The sequence below is a fragment of the Alosa sapidissima genome, chromosome 22 (assembly GCF_018492685.1).
Source record: "Alosa sapidissima isolate fAloSap1 chromosome 22, fAloSap1.pri, whole genome shotgun sequence".
NCBI classification, from domain to species: Eukaryota; Metazoa; Chordata; class Actinopteri; order Clupeiformes; family Clupeidae; genus Alosa; species Alosa sapidissima.
The window spans coordinates 17,074,121-17,086,983 of NC_055978.1; the positions used below are offsets into that span (position 1 = coordinate 17,074,121).

At 45.5% G+C, this 12,863-nt stretch overlaps 1 protein-coding gene across 1 annotated transcript in view; it reads right to left on the reverse strand.

Moving 5' to 3' along the window:
* Window positions 1-4,574: 4,574 nt before the first annotated feature.
* lrp6 (low density lipoprotein receptor-related protein 6) overlaps window positions 4,575-12,863 on the reverse strand; it is a 62,107-nt gene continuing 53,818 nt past the window's right edge. The window contains 8 exon segments of the mRNA XM_042078698.1: window positions 4,575-5,909; window positions 8,207-8,304; window positions 9,659-9,795; window positions 10,110-10,340; window positions 10,656-10,766; window positions 10,998-11,234; window positions 11,776-11,901; window positions 12,499-12,708. Coding sequence (XP_041934632.1) covers window positions 5,432-5,909; window positions 8,207-8,304; window positions 9,659-9,795; window positions 10,110-10,340; window positions 10,656-10,766; window positions 10,998-11,234; window positions 11,776-11,901; window positions 12,499-12,708 — 1,628 coding nt within the window. The 3' untranslated portion in view covers window positions 4,575-5,431.

A 12,863-nucleotide genomic window follows, 5' to 3' on the forward strand; every position in this document is an offset into this window, starting at 1 on the left:
TGGTTGTAGATTAGTTAGAACTCTTGTACAAAGGTCTTCAATACATTATGTTTGGTAAACTAACAAGCACATTTACTTTCTTCATAGTACTAAATGCAGTATTTCCAAGATGAGCACAGCACTTAACAAAATGCAATGTAAAAGATGTGCCATATATCCCATCATAAAAATGAATGTAGACTCCATAAACAGACAGTTCATTGAGGGATTTGCTAGATATGAAGGCTAGACTTTCTAAAACATACAAGAAAGCTCTAAGAACTGATCAGCGCTGAGAATTGATACACTGCATAACTTACAGTACCCTCAGTACCCTTAGTACTGCACTACTCCTGTCTCCATCAATCACACACACATACACACAACTCAAAGATCTATACACTCATAGGTTCAGATGTTCACTTATATAAATACAAGAAATGATTTATGCTCAATACATTTCCAGATACATTCCACTTCAACTCATTCTAAATAATGAAAATGAAGTATTCCTAGAGGTGGGAAAAGGTATTGACTACATAAACACTTCAATGTGTAACATTTACAAGAAATGTCTATACTCCAAGTCATACCAGTGTCAGGTGACATAGTTGTAAGAATTGATGATAAAAATTCTCTGTCAATGTACTATTATTACTTACTGATTGTGAGCTAAGGTGACTGGTCTTTTTACCAGAGAGAAATGATCGGAGCAAGATTTTGCCAAAGCCTGATACATCTCCAACCCAAGTGCAAAATAGCAAATGGTATAGAGTATACCATTTCCTTTAGAGGGCAGAGTATCCTCATGAGGGGAAATACTTTTAATCAGTGGCGCCATCTACTGGTTCTACATCGTCCAGTGGTTGCCTATGGCTTTTGATAACTATAAGCATTATATTATGAGCATCTGATGTTCTTGTTTTGAGAATCCCATGTAGAGTCCCAGTGCATTATAATAAGAAACTATAATTTAACCATCTACCACATTTAAACTATGGACAAGCTGAATGCTGCAATATGCAATAATTAAATGCTTTCAAAAAACCTGTTCTATATTCAGTATCCAGTGAGAGTTGTGTTATACATGTACTTCCCTAGTTCAATTCAATTCAGTTTTAGAGGTCAGTAGCACTACTAAAATGAATTGTCCAGGCAGCCTACCCATTCAAGTACTACATACAGCCAAGCGCCCTAGAGTAGGTTTTAACTGATCAACTTGCTTGACAGTTTTAGGTCGTTTTAATGGAAGTTAAAGTTTCGGTACTCACATATTTTACAGTGATGTAATTTTGTGAGACTGTGATGTGAGGACCCAAAAGAGAAAAATACAAAGACTACTATACATCATAAAAGTTCACTCATTTTTATTAAAAAAATCAACATTTCATTTGTTACAACAGCTTATAGTAGTTATTGAATGGGCTGTACAAGTCTGTTTTATACAACGTTTTACATGTAAAGCGATCAATGTACAAAATAGTTAGTGGAAATTAAATGCATGACTAACCAAATGTTGGTCATCTTGAAAAAACATCCTTGCAAAGCACCATGGTATAAAAATGAATGAGTGACCGACTCTTCGATTCGAAACGAGACTTAATTCTCCTCCGTTTCCCCTCCATCAGATTCCACTGTAGCCCTCCCAACGTGGTGGAGCTAAAAGTGCTTTTTTGTACGGTTTTACCCACGATAGGCTACTCCATCGAACAACTTACGGCCACTTGCTTCTCATCCCCTCAACACCCACTTCCGTTACAAGCTTTCCAAATCGTTTTCAGCACTCTGTATGCCAATTTTACATTATTCTCCCAATCCTCAACTTGTCCAGTTCCAAATGCTAAAGCTGAAGAGAGCACACCAATCAGCTCGCCCAAGGATGCAGTGCTTCTATCCTGATGATTTCACACCTTTGGATGCCAGTTTCTTTCTGTTTGTGTATATACTACATTTCATTTCGCAGACACCATGATGCATACATCCAAGAGTTAAATTGGCAGCACTTTGATGGGATTTCGGTCTCTCATTCTTAAGAGACACAATCAATCACTCACACACACACACACACACACACACACACACACACACACAAAAAACAAGCATGCACACACACACACACACACACACAATCACACATTCTTTCAGTTTTGCGTTTCGTTGTACCTGTAATTAAGCAGGAGTTCCTGTAAAGTGCAGTTTAGGAAAATGAGAACCTCTCCTGGCAATGCTGGTTTGATCTGACTGTGGTCGACGGACCAGTGACTCTCAGGTTGTACCCAGAAGCCCTTGCAAAAATGTTTAAAGGGTCGTCAGGGTCGGGGCTGTGGGTGGGGGGGCTTTGGGACACATACACTCTCTCTCTCTCACACACACACACGCACACGTTACATTAATGATTGTACCACAAACTGATCTGAAGTCATTTTTGGTGGTGGTTGACAGCAGCAAAACTTAGTGATGTGGATGTTCCAGCTGAGTAAAAAAAAAAAAAAGATAAAAAAAAGATTAAAAAAAAAAAGAAATAAGTCCAAAATAAAACCCTGGAGACTGGCAACAGAAAGGGAGAGGCAGCCAGATTTCTGGTGTGATGCCTTTTGATTTCTCCTACTAAAAATAAAATAACACAAAAAACTCGAAAGTAGTGGCCACACAGATGGCTTCTCCTGCATCAATGAGAAACCCGTCTCAGACAAACACAAAGAAAAAACAACAATACAAAAGCAGTCCAATGCTCCTTGACCAACGCTCAGTTATCCTATCCTTATGTTGGCATCTGGCCTTCACTTGCCAAAAATGTTCTTCATGTCATACAGTATGCACCCTTCCAAAATTCCTCACCTCGGCAAGAAGCAAACCGTAAAAAAACACATCTTATCACATGGCAGATACAGGTACGTATTCATCTTGGGCCATCAAGCCTGCTCACTTAGCCGGACTGAGTCAAAGGAGTGCCTGGAGGTGGGCATGGCTGTACGAGACCAAAAGGAAACGCTCTCTGAAGAGCAGAGCATCCATGCCAAGACAAGTCTGACAAGAAAATGAGATGCAACAGAAACAATAACTATGACAAAAACAACAAGAACAACAACAGGCACACACTATAGAGGAAGGGCAGAGTGGGCAGAGATAGGAAAGGCAGGATTGTTGGGACAACGCATTAATCAAGTCCAGTTTTTGAGGACAAAAAAAAAAAAAAAGAAAATACAAAACGAAATGAGAAAAGAGGTACGAAAGCTCATCAGGTGTTGCAGCCCGTTCAATGGCAACAAACAATGCAGTCACCTATGGCCTACAGCTGCAGTATTCATAATAAAAAAAGGCTGCCACATTCAGAGATCAATCCCACAATAAAGACATGGCCCATGGAAATTTCCATATACCCACTCACACATGCATGATTGGTGTGTGTGTGAGAGAGAGAGAGAGAGAGAGAGAGAGAGAGAGAGAGAGAGAGAGAGAGAGAGAGAGAGAGAGAGAGAGAGAGAGAGAGAGAGAGAGAGAGAGAGAGAGAGAGAGAGAGAGAGAGAGAGAGAGAGAGAGAGAGAGAGAGAGAGAGAGAGAGAGAGAGAGAGAGAGAGAGAGACTGGTCTAAGGATTGTACAAATTGGGTTTTGGCACAACGGTCCCTTGAGCTGACGCATGCAGTAAGGTTGTGGGCCAGGACGAGACAGACAAACGTGGATATGTAAAATCACGACAGAATGGTCCATCGCAGATTGTCTTCATACTTTACAGACAGACCTTTTCTAGTAGAAAAATAGACTGCAGAATATACCGGAGAAGAGTATGAACAAAAAGCACTGCAAGGATACCATGAAAAGATTTACAATGATTTTCTTTATAGCTTATAAATATGATATCTACACAATATGTGGTATAAAAATATTAAAATGTTTTTTTTTCTGTTTGATTCTTCCACTGGGCACTGATTGCCTCAGTTTTTCTTTCTCTTTTTTTCCCTTGAAAAACAGCCCACGAGTAAACCAACTGGTAAAACCTCGGTCAGGCACAAGAACTTGTTCATGGATTGGATGAATTTAAAGAAGAAAGAAAGAAAGAAAGAAAGAAAGAAAGAAAGAAAGAAAGAAAGAAAGAAAACAACACTGTTTTGTCAAGGTGAAGTCGACAGAAAAAGCAAACAGGTCTGAGAGACAGGGATGCTGTGAGGAACGTGATGTGCTTTGAGTCTTGGCCCACCAGATAAGGTCACGAGGTCATGATTTGTAATCCAGCACACCAAGGAAAAGTATGACAAAAAAGTAAAATCAACAAACAAAAAAAACTGGGAAAATTTTAGTTGATTGCTTGGGAGAAGATGACAACACCTGCACCAGTCTTCAATAACGAAGTGTGCGTTGGACTGCGACCAACAATCAACCTCAAGATTTCGCAACAAGCACAATCCATGAAGTGTCGTCCACTTCCATGGTGTTGCCTATAGTGTTTTGCCACTTGATTGTAATTCTCATATTTGAGATCTCTCGAAGTCCACAGCTAGACCAGTGCCTTCACACTAACTTTTATTGCTCCAGAACTGACGATTTGCAGGGTTTAGGACTCTGATTTGAATTCCAGTTCAAAACATTTTTTTTTAAAAAAAGAACAGCTTATGGCTCATGAGGGAAAGTGACTAAAATCATCTAAAACGTAAAAAGACACGTTAAAAACAAACAAACAAAAAAAAAACGTTCATCTCTCCCTCTCTGACACTTGGTGATTGAGCGTCAGCTTGCCCGGCTACTGGTTGCATCACACAGCAACCCTGCTGACAAAATGGCTGCCGCTGTTGCAGAATGGCACAGTGTAGGAGCGGCCTGGCAACACCAGAGGGCGCCCTCTCCCCTCCATTACCTCTCCCATCCCTCCATCCCTCTACACATTGGTGTGTGTCGTATTTGGCATCAGAAAGGCTACTTAAAAGAAAAAAGAAAAACAGCTCTTTTTTTGTTTTTGTTAGCTTTCCCCTCTCAATTCGCTCTTTAGATTTGTTCTCTGTTCGTGCACTTCTGAGTCCTTCAGCCTCCAAAGAAGGTAGTTTAATTTGTTTTTGTTTTTCTCATGGATTAAGGCAACGTTATCGTGTGAGGATTCCATAAAACTTTTTCTTTGAAAAATAAAAGTTGAAAGAAAAAAAGAAAAAAAAATACAAATAAAAAAAAAACAAAAATAAAAACAAAGTGTACAAATTTCTTTTTTAATACAAACCTCTATGGCAGAACCAATAAACGCTGTATAGAAAATATATAAATATGCTTTTGTTTTTCTTTTTTCTCTCTCTTTACATGTACAAATGTCTTGCCCGCTCAAAGTGTGCCCACCTACACGTTTCTTGGATGAAAGACCTCTCCATAGCTCCCATTCAGCAGTACAGGATTCTCCTACCAAGTCCGATAGGCAGGTCCGTCCACTTGACTTCTCGCCATTTATGCTCGTCTCTTACTCACCCCGCCTTTCACGTGCTCTTTATCCTTCTCTTTCTTTGAAACCAAAGTCCGAAGATGCACCATTTTGGGGAAGGGGGGGGGGGGGTTATTATGTACAGTGAGGCGGCAGTGCAGCGGGGCTGGCGTTCGGAGTGGCTCATGAAGAGTCCGTACAGGGCGAGGGGGGCGGGGGGGTAGAGGTGGTGAGAGTAGCTCCGCTCCGTGTACGGCGAGGGCGGGCAGCTCTCGCAGTTGTTCTCCTCGGCCGACATGTACTGGCTGCGCGGTGTCGGCGGCGGCGGGAAGGGCTCCGAGTCGTAGTTGAGGTCGCTGGCGTAGCCCTTGGCGAAGGCGGCGGAGCCGGCGGTGCCCGTGCTGCCGCCGGCCGGTGGCCGGTGGTGGTGGTGGTGGTGGTGGGGGACGCGGCGGCCCGGCGTGTAGTCGCTGTCGCACACGTCTGTGCTGCATGGGGTGGTTGGTGGGGCAAAGTGGCGATAGCTATAGACCCTGAAGTTTGGGTGGAGGAGGGTGGGGGGGTTGGGTGGGGGCACAGGGGGAAAAGACAGACAAAAAGAGACTGAATAAGAACGATCAAAAGTGACAGAGAAACAACCCAGGCCACAAGGCAACAAAGCGCTAATGTGAAAGCTAAACAAAGGAATGAGACAACAAAACACCAAGACAAAAAAAAAACCAAAACAATTCAACAGCTCTCTAGCTTTTTGTCTCCAAACTTGCAGTGGAAAGAGGCCCTGGGTCGGTGATGAGACGAGACTGCTGGACAGTGAGCAGGCAGACCAGACCATGTCAGGACAGGCCAGTGGTTTGCTTGGAAACGGCACCCATGTAGTTTACTGAAAGAGGGTAGTGTGTGTGTGTGTGTGTGTTGGGGGGCTGGGTGGGGGTGAATCGTGAGCGCTTTAAGCGTTTGCATGTGCAGGAGGAATGCCTCACAGAGAAGCCGAACAACAGAGCCGCCGTCCAAAACCAGCTCTGATTACGTTCCCAAAACCAGAACTATTTCTCCGCATGGAGCGCGTCAGGGAAAAAAAACGGCCACGGTTTTCCGTCGTTAGTCATCTCGGAGCCATCTACCTCCGGAACGAGCAGTGCCTTTCCAAAGTAGTGTGTGTGTGCGTGTGTGTGAGTGAGTGGGGGGCGTCCATAAACACTATCCTCAGCAGACCTCTCTGCTGGACCACCAAAATGGAGGAGAGGCATGGTTTGTTGGCTAAACAATCATTACTCAGCGCACGAAGAGAGGGGGTTTATGGGAAATTGGCTCAGGCGAAAAAGAAAAGAGTGCCCCCCCCCCCCCCCCTCCTTTGGCTGCACATCTAGAAACGGTTCTTATGCGGCTTTGACTTTGTGTGCACATTTGCATTTTGTTACCCCGCAGATGTTTTCACTCAAAGCATCTTGTAGTGAAACGCAGGCATATACACAGTCAGATGAAAGGGAGGGGGGGGGGGGGGGGGGGGGGGCAACACAAGAAAAGATCCTCATGGGTGTGTCACCACACTATAGACCCTTTCAACAATAAAAACAAAAACAATGCTTGAACGTTCTATTTAAGATAACATAAGATAACAATGCTTGAACGTTCGCATTAAGATAACATATGGAATGTTAAAACGGAAGCCTTGTGGGAACAGCACTGAAGGAACTTAAAATGGTTCTACGCGGAAAGTCTGAGGGTTCACCTCCGCAGTCCCACCAAGGAACCATGTTCTTGGTTTCTGGTTGGAACAGTAGTTTGCAATCCTGCTTATGGCAGCTGCCCTTGCTTCGAAAGTTTCCAATGTTTCCATGCCCAACTGAGATAAATCACTGACATTCTTGATAAGGGGAACAACCCCAGACTTAACCAATCAAGAATCTTCAAATTCCACTGATTTGGAAAAGGTGTGCTTGGCATGAGGGTAAAGAGCAGGGACACTGGGCACCGGAAACGAACCAGCGAGGGCGAGGGGTTGGCAACCATTAGTGCATCAACATCTGGTAAGTGTTGGGGTTGGTGATGGGCATTGGAGAGGAAGCGGACTAGGGAGGGGCCAAGGGATTGGCAACTATTAGTGCACCAACATCTGACAAGTGTTGGGGGTTGGCTGATGGGCATTTGAAACTGCATCAGCGGGTCTTCTGATGGCGCAGTGGGCACCAGCGTGCTCCAAAGGGAGGCCTGGACGCACACACGGCATCTGGACCACCAGCAATGACCAGGACGCACACCAGAATGAGTCAGAAGGGATGAGTGACAACTGTAAAACCAGCAACAGGCTTCACCACACCACAGACAAGACTGATAGACACACACAGGCAGTCAGTCAGTCAGACAGACAGACACAGACAGACAGACAGAGGCAGTGATACTGACTGACTCATCTCACTGAACCGTTTTATGTGTGGTCACATTCGACTCCATTTGCCTTGGAGCACAAGCAAGCGGACAACTCCTCATTCTCTCCTCGTGTGGTGATGGTGGTTTCAGTTCGGATGATATCAACAAGTTCATAAAACATGTTCAACATGCTCCATAGCCCTTTGGTACGGACATACAAGCTGAAAAACAGTTCAGAAAGACTGTGGAGAGGGTCACATGACCTGGTGGTGGGTTCTGTGCGTGTTGTTGTCGTCGTCGTCGTAGTAGTGAATTGTCTGTACTGAGAGCGTGTCAGTTTGTGTGTATGTGTGTGTGTGTGGGTGTTGTCGACGTCGTCGTCGTAGTGAATTGTCTGTACTGAGACTGTGACAGTTTGTGTGTGTGTGTGTGTGTGCGCGCTGTACTGAGGAGAGGTGTGTACCTGTATGAGCGGTGAGTGGAGGGGCTGTTGGACGAGTAGCCAAACTCCATGGTGTACTGAGAGCGCACCGTGGCTGGAGAGGGAGGAGGGTTCAGGATCTGTAGGAGAGAGAGAGAGAAACAAAGCAAAAGAACGAGAAAGAAAGAAAGAACAAAGTAGAGAGGAGGCAAGGTGGAGGAGTCAGTGAGAGAAAGAAAGAAAGAAAGAAAGAAAGAAAGAAAGAAAAGAGAGAGAGAGAGAACAATAAGCCAGGTTTCCCACCATTTTATTCAGCATGGCACTTCAGCTTTATTTCACATATTTATTTTTTACTGCAGAAACTAAATGTTCTACACTAAAGCACAGGGGCTTATTCCACTGATCTTCTCAGTTTTTTTCCCTAGTTTCTGCTTCACCAGCGCTTCGCTGTTGGGAGATTTCATAAAAACCCCCCGTATATGATAACTGCAGCCGACGCCGTTTCAGACATTAACACCACCATCACGGCAATCAGCAGGGTCGTTAAAAAAAGAAAAGAAAAGGCGAAAATAAATGAGCGCACAAAAGGCGCGGGGGAGGTGGAACAGTTTAGAGAAATTGCGACCCTTTTTATTACACTGAAACACGCTCCCCATTTTGTGTTCTTGGGTGGGTTTGAGTCATCCACGGATAGCATATTTCTCCCATGAGTGTGCTTTGCTATACCGTGCGTGTGTGTGTGTGTTTTATGTGTGGAGTGCGATGTACAAAACAGCCAAGTTTTGTGGGCTGGCTCAGAGTCAGTGTATGAGTGTATATGAGCGTAGGAGTGTTTTTGCATCAGGCTTTATTTGTGAGGTGCACGGAATTAAAGCAGGATTGTGGATATGGTGGACAGTCAACAAGTATGGACAGAAAACAGAAAAGGTTTAGCAATAGCCAAGACCAGTTGGTATGGTCAGAGATGCCACTGTCGTCAGGTTTATGCATTGATTGGTGTGTGTGTGTGTGTGTGTGTGTGTGTGTGTGTGTGTGTACACACATGTATATGGATAGTGTTTGTGCGTTCATGTGTATCTCTATGTGTATGTGTGAGGGTGTATGTTTGTATGTGGGACTATGTGTCTATATGTGCGAGTGTGTGCATCTGTATGTGGGAGTGTGTGTCTATATGTGCGAGTGTGTGTCTATATGTGCGAGTGTGTGTCTATATGTGCGAGTGTGTGTCTATATGTGCGAGTGTGTGTCTATATGTGCGAGTGTGTGTCTATATGTGCGAGTGTGTGTCTATATGTGCGAGTGTGTGTCTATATGTGCGAGTGTGTGTCTATATGTGCGAGTGTGTGTCTATGTGCGAGTGTGTGCATCTGTATGTGGGACTGTGTGTCTATATGTGCGAGTGTGTGCATCTGTATGTGGCTGTGTGCATCTGCATGTCTGTATGACTGCATGTGTGGGTGCCTGTGTGTCGAGGCTAGTGCAAGGCTGGCGTACCGGAGGGAAGTAAGTGCCCTTGGTGCTGGAGGAGCTGCTGGACGACGCGCCGGTCACGTGGGCACGGTCGTACGGAGGGCCGCTGCTTCCACCCATGATGCTTAGCGACCCAACCAGCGACTTCCCTCGCGACATGCCTGCCCAGAGGAAGAGACCAAGGAAGAGGAGCTGTGAGACAAAGCTCCTCCAACATTTCACACATGACGTCTGACTTAAGTAGTAAAACACTAGAATGTTATATTAGTCACTTCAGTCTAGACATGCTTGTTGTGTAGCAATTTTTTATGGTTCATCGAACACATATCACATAGAATGTCGATTACATGTAGTGTCTGCAATGTCCCAACAAATTGTCTGGGGAGAGTACTTCCCTAACACAGGAACTGATGGAACAGAACAGATCTACACCAGCAAATGATGCATTCTGGGAGATGTAGTTCACTGGGCATACCCGGTAGTGACCCCGACAGCGAGCTTGGGTGCGGCACATATCCCAGGGGCACGGAGGAGGGTCCGTGGACCACAAAGTCGTTGGTCATGGTCTCGCCGTCGTCCTTCATCTGCGGGCACAGCACCCGCTGGCACACAAAGTACACGGCGCCAACCACAAACAGCGCCAAGACGACCCCCACGATGGAGCTGATGGTGTTGGAGGGCTGGGGCGATGGCTCCTCTGTAGGGTCTGGAGAGGGAGACACAAACAAAACCTTAAATGCTGCACATTCCTCAAGCATCTCGAACAATCTGGTGGACCTTAAATGTTAACTAACTTCAATGCGCTAAAGTTCAAAAATAGTTGCAATTAGAAAAGTACACAGCGACAAGTACATTTGCACAATAAATAAACGGTATAAATGTACCGACTTGCCGTACAGATTATCTGTATCTGGGTTCCATGATGATCAATTAGACTTAAGTAATAATGGTGCCTTGGTTTCCCCAGTTCAGCTGTAGGAACACAATTAAGCACAGGTATGCCCATGTTGGTAACACTCACAGCATCCGAGCTCGTCCGAGTTGTCTGTGCAGTCCATGTTGTGGTCACACTTCTTGTGTTTGCCGATGCACGGGCCGTTGGCACAACTGAACTGGTCGGGAGCACAGCGGACTGGCAGGGGAAGAGACGGCAAAGTGAAATTAGTGTGGAAACCCATGGTTACCTAAATCGTACAAGTTAAGTAGTGGAATAGTCACTTTACTTCTGTCTATCAGACTAAGCCAGGCTTCTCTAGATACTATAGCAGTTGCTCAACACTTTCGACCAATGTGTCCCTGGCTGTCTTTGGCACAACCGGTCAAAACCAGTTTAGTCTCGCCCAGTAGGGGGCACCCTACTTACTTTCGCACTTGTCCTCATCGGAGCTGTCCTGGCAGTTGACCTCGCCGTTGCAGCGCAGCGATAGGTCCACACACTGGCGGCTGTCGCACTGGAACTCGCTCTCGGAGCACACGGGGCAGTCTTGCTCGTCGCTCTCGTCGTCGCACTCGGGATAGCCGTCGCAGCGCCACGCCTGCGGGATGCAGTACACCTCGCCCGACCTGCACTGGAACTGCTCCGGCGAACAGGTGGGTGGCTCTGCAGGAGTTCAAGTTCAAATTCAAGCTTAAGCTTATTCATAGAGCACATAATCATATTGGGGTCATTCAATGTGCCAAATTTGTAACATGTAACAAATTAAATGTGCTTTACATTTTATGCATAAGACCCTAAACGAGGACAAGAGGGTTGTGTTGATGCTAAATAGACTAACACAAGCTTATTTGCATATGATGGTGGGCTTGTTATTATTTCAAAAGCAATGTCTGGGCCAGTCTGATTCATTTCTTCCAAATGAAACATGAAATCACAATGGGAAGAACACAAGGCCCACTGGGCTTTGGAATGGTCCCTTAAAATGTTTGATGTTCGGTAGTGTGAGCATGGTAATGGTATGGTCAGATAAGGGCTGTTTATTTTGTTTGTAACCGTTGTCCTGATGTATCAACACTGGTGTGTGTTGATGTGGTTAAGTGGAGTTCAGTAAGGCTTGTCTGTGTGGGACTGTGTAAAAGGTGTGTGTAGGTGTGTGTGTGTGTGTGTGTGTGTGTGTGTGTGTGTGTGTGATGGCCTTACGCACCTCCACAGGTGAGCTCATCCTGCAGCAGCATGAGGTGCACGGGACAGGAGCAGCGCGTTGACCCATCTCCCTTCACTATGCAAATATGAGAGCAGCCGCCATTCTCAGACGTACACGGGTGCTTACCTGTGGGATGGAGAGAGAGAGAAAGAGAGAGAGAGAGAGAAAGAGAAAGAGAGAGAGAAATTGGGAAAGGTAGAGGGGAAGGGAGGAGAGACGGGAAGTTTTCAGAAAAAAAAAAAAAAAAAAAATCAATCAAGGAGTTCTTTCTTCAACATCCAACACGTTCAAATCAGTTCTTTCGTCTTGTGCCAACTGTCAACATTGACAGTAATATCCTTCCTTGTTTGTATGAGTGCAAGCGTGTGGGCAATTATCCTTTCTAATGTTCTATGCTATGTGCAACCCTGCTATGTCTCTGGCTGAGCCACCCTTTGAACTCTGATTACTCTGCTGACACAAGGCAAGAAACAAACAACGCTAATGGAAAGGCAATGGCTGCTATACACAACGTTCTGCAGTGGGGTGAGTGTGTGTGTGTGTGTGTGCGTATGTGTGCGTGTATATCTCCAGATTAGTTCAGCTCCATTAGTTAACATTTTAAAACAACTTGGGGCATTTTTAAAACAATTTAAGGAACAGAGGAGGGTTATTTGTGTGCTTTCTCTTCCAATGTGGGCGTGTGTGTGTGTGTGTGTGTGTGAGAAAGATAGGCCAACTCACTGTATTCGCGCATGTCCAGCTCCTGTACGGCGTGGATATCGCTGAGGGCGGCGATACGCGCCTGGATCTTGGTGCGGCCCTCGCGCGTCGTCTTGTCGATGCGCTCGATCATCTGCTGCTGCCGGTCGATCCAGTACAGGTGGTCGCCAAAGACGGTCAGCCCCACCGGCTGCAGGATGCTGGAGTCCTCAATCACGATCCGGTTCGCTCCTGGTCACAGAGTAGAACGGGTGGTGGTGGAGGAAGAGGAGGAGGAGGAGGATGAGGATGGAGGGAATCAGGACGGGTGGAGGAAGAGGAGGAGGAGGAGAGAAGAGAGGAAGGGAGAGATCAGGAACCATGGAAACTGACCAGGAGGGAAAACT